Source organism: Cyprinodon variegatus, unplaced genomic scaffold (genome assembly GCF_000732505.1).
Source record: "Cyprinodon variegatus isolate N-32 unplaced genomic scaffold, C_variegatus-1.0 Scaffold292, whole genome shotgun sequence".
Classification (NCBI taxonomy): Eukaryota; Metazoa; Chordata; class Actinopteri; order Cyprinodontiformes; family Cyprinodontidae; genus Cyprinodon; species Cyprinodon variegatus.
In genome coordinates this window covers 779,502-783,544 of record NW_015150745.1, presented here as the reverse complement: position 1 = coordinate 783,544, position 4,043 = coordinate 779,502, and the positions used below count along the sequence as shown (strand labels likewise).

General features: G+C 45.1%; 1 protein-coding gene across 1 annotated transcript in view; it reads left to right on the top strand.

Moving 5' to 3' along the window:
- LOC107090374 (3-hydroxy-3-methylglutaryl-coenzyme A reductase-like) overlaps positions 1-4,043 on the top strand; it is a 17,156-nt gene that overhangs the window by 8,610 nt on the left and 4,503 nt on the right. Inside the window, 6 exon segments of the mRNA XM_015383707.1 lie at positions 278-472; positions 613-771; positions 854-1,011; positions 1,117-1,222; positions 2,540-2,710; positions 2,819-2,959. Of these exon segments, the coding sequence (XP_015239193.1) occupies positions 278-472; positions 613-771; positions 854-1,011; positions 1,117-1,222; positions 2,540-2,710; positions 2,819-2,959 (930 nt within the window).

Here is a 4,043-nt window from a genome sequence, read left to right as displayed (position 1 = left end):
TTGGGAACCTACTAGCACTAAGTTGCTAACTGGTTAGTAAGATGCTTCCAATAAATCGGCCACAATTAAACTTGCTTGTGAAACTTCCGCCACAACAATCCTGCCCTCTTGATAAACGACCAATCACATTCGCTTTATTTGCTCGTGTAAAGTCGTGAACCACTCAGGAGAATTCGGGACTGCCACGGTTAAAACGACGACTTTAATGACTTTAATCCTGTTTTTCTAATAAATCTGTTTGATGACAAAACAACGTTTTTTATGATGAATTTCCCAGAGAGGTCCGAAAATGCTGACGGATGCCGAGGTGATGAACCTGGTGAGCTTGTCTAAGATCCAGAACTACAAACTGGAAGGAGTCCTGGAGACTCCAGAAAGGGGCGTGGCCATTAGGCGGGAAATGTTATCGAGTAAACTGCCCGTCAGCTCTGCTCTGGCTTATCTCCCCTACAAAGACTACGACTATTCAAAGGTATTTTTGGATGACCTCGTACTCAAAGTAACTTTCCTCCTCAGTATCGGATCTAATCTACCTCCTGTGTTTCTATCTCGGCATATAAAATGTTTCCTCAGCTGCCGCTCCGTGTATCATTGTGTGTCCTTGTTCTGTAGGTGATGGGCGCCTGCTGTGAGAATGTCATCGGCTACATGCCGGTGCCAGTGGGAGTGGCTGGCCCTCTGCTTTTGGACAAGCAGCAGTTCCACGTCCCCATGGCGACCACCGAGGGCTGCCTGGTGGCCAGCACAAACAGAGGCTGCAGGGCGATCTGGGTAAGCAGGACCCCTCCCTGGTGAAACAAACCCTGGTTTTGAGTGTGAGGCGTGTGCTGACAGTGGCGTCCTTCCTGTGCAGCTGAGCGGAGGCTGCAACAGCAGGATCCTGGCCGACAGCATGACCAGGGGTCCTGTGGTGAGGCTGCCCTCTGCATGCCGGGCTGCAGAGGTCAAAATCTGGCTGGAGACCTCGGATGGATTCAGCATGGTCAAAGAAGCCTTCGATGAAACCAGCAGGTGAGAAAGAGAGATGGAAGCAGCAGGACCAAGAAAAAAAAAATGGAGGAATTGAGTTTCTTTCATCTGAGCATAGAGATAAAAATAATTGTTTGCTCTTTGCAGGTTTGCTCGTCTGGAGAAGCTGTTGGTGTCTGTGGCTGGAAGAAACCTTTATGTTCGCTTCCAGTCTCAGACGGGGGACGCCATGGGCATGAACATGCTGTCTAAGGTAAACCCAAACACTCAGCATGGCTGAGCCTCTGCTTTAGCATCACTACCTCACAACATTCCATTATTTAAGTGTTCACCCCCCTCTGAACTTTTCAACAGCACTTTTAAGGTTTTTTATTCATATGTGAAATGAAGTGAGGGTTTTTTCTTTTAACTTAAAAGGAGAAAAAAAGTTAGAGATTTACTGTAAAATGGTCTAAAATCATTTTTCAGTGCCGCAGTCGAGCTTTTCTCCTTCCACACCAAGAGGTACGGTCGGGAACTGTTGCACCCCGATTTCTCAACCAATCGTAACACAGATCCTAGGTTTACCAAAACACAACATTTGGGATTTTCAACATCCTGCAAACATGGAAACTAAGAAGAGAAGATCATCTCAGTTGCAGAGGGATGATTGATGCTAGCATATCAAACTTGAAACCCTTTCCAAGACTATTGGGATAAAAACATGAACATAAAAGCTATTTTTATCCGTCTCAACATGCTTCTCAACAGAATCACAAGATGCTTGTTGAATAATGCAAAACAAATGAGCCAAACAAATCACACAACATCTTAAGGTTGTCTGAAGTATTTTTCTGTTAAGGTGGAAAGAATCCAGTCAACTTTAATGAAAAGGAAAACCATGCAAACATTGCTGGTTCCTCTTATAGCTCTGTTAGCGATACAGCAGCAGCCATTAAAAGTCGCCCTTCCCAGTCAAACGCCAGCCGAATGGCGGCCTACAGGGCTGGTTATCCTCCCCACAGCCGTGTCGCAGTGAGCTTGTCCCAGATATTTCTGATTTATGCCCAATATTGAAGAATTGTCTGTGCTATGTTGATCCACGCTACAACGCAAGAGGGACAATCAGGAACTAGCTGTTGGTCTAGATACGGCCGAGGCGGTGAGGAAGTGGGGCGAGTTTGTGCGACAACCTAGGGACATGAGGGCGAGGAAGAGCGGGGATCCAGGCGGAAAAAAGGGTCCCAGCGTTCTCGCACACCTCGCTCTTCTAGCGAGTCATTTTCCACAATAGCGGTCATACAAACAAAACAAGCCGACTGTATGCAGTCAATTTTTTGAGGTGCAGCAGAGTGTCTGCAGAAGGGGCGGGGCCTTTCTGCTTTAACTGCGACACACATTCAGACGACCTGGTTCCTTAGAGCATAAACCAGCCTTACTCCAAACCTCCACCTCATTCTCCCAGTCTTTTCAGCAGTGTGTGTTCAGATTGATGTGCAGTGTATAGAAAAACAAAGGTATTGAACCGGGATTGTTTTTGTATGCTGTGGTTCCCAAATGAAGACGTGTCTGTTTGCTCTGTTTTCATCAGGGGACGGAGCAGGCTCTGTCTCGATTAAAGCAGCACTTTCCAGACATTGAGGTTCTGTCCGTCAGCGGCAACTATTGCACCGACAAGAAGTCTGCTGCTATTAACTGGATCTTAGGCCGGGGGAAGTCTGCAGTGTGTGAAGCCACCATCCCTGCCAAAGTAGTCAAGGAGGTAAAGAGTCCACCTATGGATCAGATCAAACAGGAAGGAAGCAAAGCTCATTTCAGCCAATGCTCTGTCCAGATGTTTTCCTAATAGCTGCTTTAAATGTTTTGTTAGGTGTTGAAGAGCAGCACGGCGGCTCTGGTGGATCTGAACATCAGTAAGAACCTGGTGGGCTCAGCCATGGCCGGGAGCATTGGAGGCTTCAACGCTCACGCTGCAAACATCGTAGCTGCCATCTACATCGCCTGTGGACAGGTAGAGCTCCGCCTGCAGGCTGCACTGATAAGATTGATCCTTCTGTTGGAGGTTTTGCAACATAACATGATAAGACACTAAAGATAAAGGTCAAGGCAGAATGTTATTTCTGCAAGAAGCTAAAATGTATCAGGGGAACTTGGTTGGAAAAAACAAAATACATTTTTCCAGGTCTTTCCTTTATTTTCTTTATAACTTCCTCCTTATCATTCCTTTCTCTTAATCTCTCCTTTTTCCATACCAAACAGCTGCTGACTTTTAAACACCAGCTGTTTTCTTTAGCCTTTATGCTCGTTTCAGAGCATGAAACGTGTAACCACACAAAGTTGGTTCCGCTCTGAACAGTTCGTTATATTTTTTATGTAATCTCTAACCCAGTTTTGGTCACATTACCTTTAACAAAAGCCCTTTAGGTAGCGGTAATGCATTTCAAGTTGGCTAGCTGCCTCTTTCCCACCGAAAATACTTGGTTTATGCGTGTTTTTCAAACATGGGTCGACCTGTTAACACTCAGCATTTGCCTCCATTCCCACTGGAAAAAAAGCTGGATCTAACCCGTGTGTGGCGTCTGTCCCCCCGCAATGACGGCACCGCGCTGGGTTAGCATTGATGATGTCACCAGAGCTGCTTCATGTTTTATTGTTTTATAGGTTTTCCGCAGGTCATTTTAAATAATTCGATGTCACTAAATTATTATTACTTTTAAATTAAGTTAATTGCCATTAAAATTCATCAAATGTGATTATCGTGGCATTTGAAATGCTTTATTTAAAAAAAAAAAAAAGTTTACTAAAACACTTTTGTCAAAAATATGGCAATATAATTGTGTGGAACCGCTTCTGGTTTATCGTAAAGCCGTATGTTCGGAAAAGAAGCTAGAGGCGGAGAAAAAGCCAGAGAATGGGGAAAATGCTAATTTCAACGAACATGGATGAAAAACGAGGAATTCGGGACATGGCTGCAGCCTGTCGACGGTAAAGATGACCAAGGATTTTGCACCATATATACACTCACCGGCCACTTTATTAGGTACCCCATGCTAGTAACGGGTTGGACCCCCTTTTGCCTTCAGAACTGCCTCAAT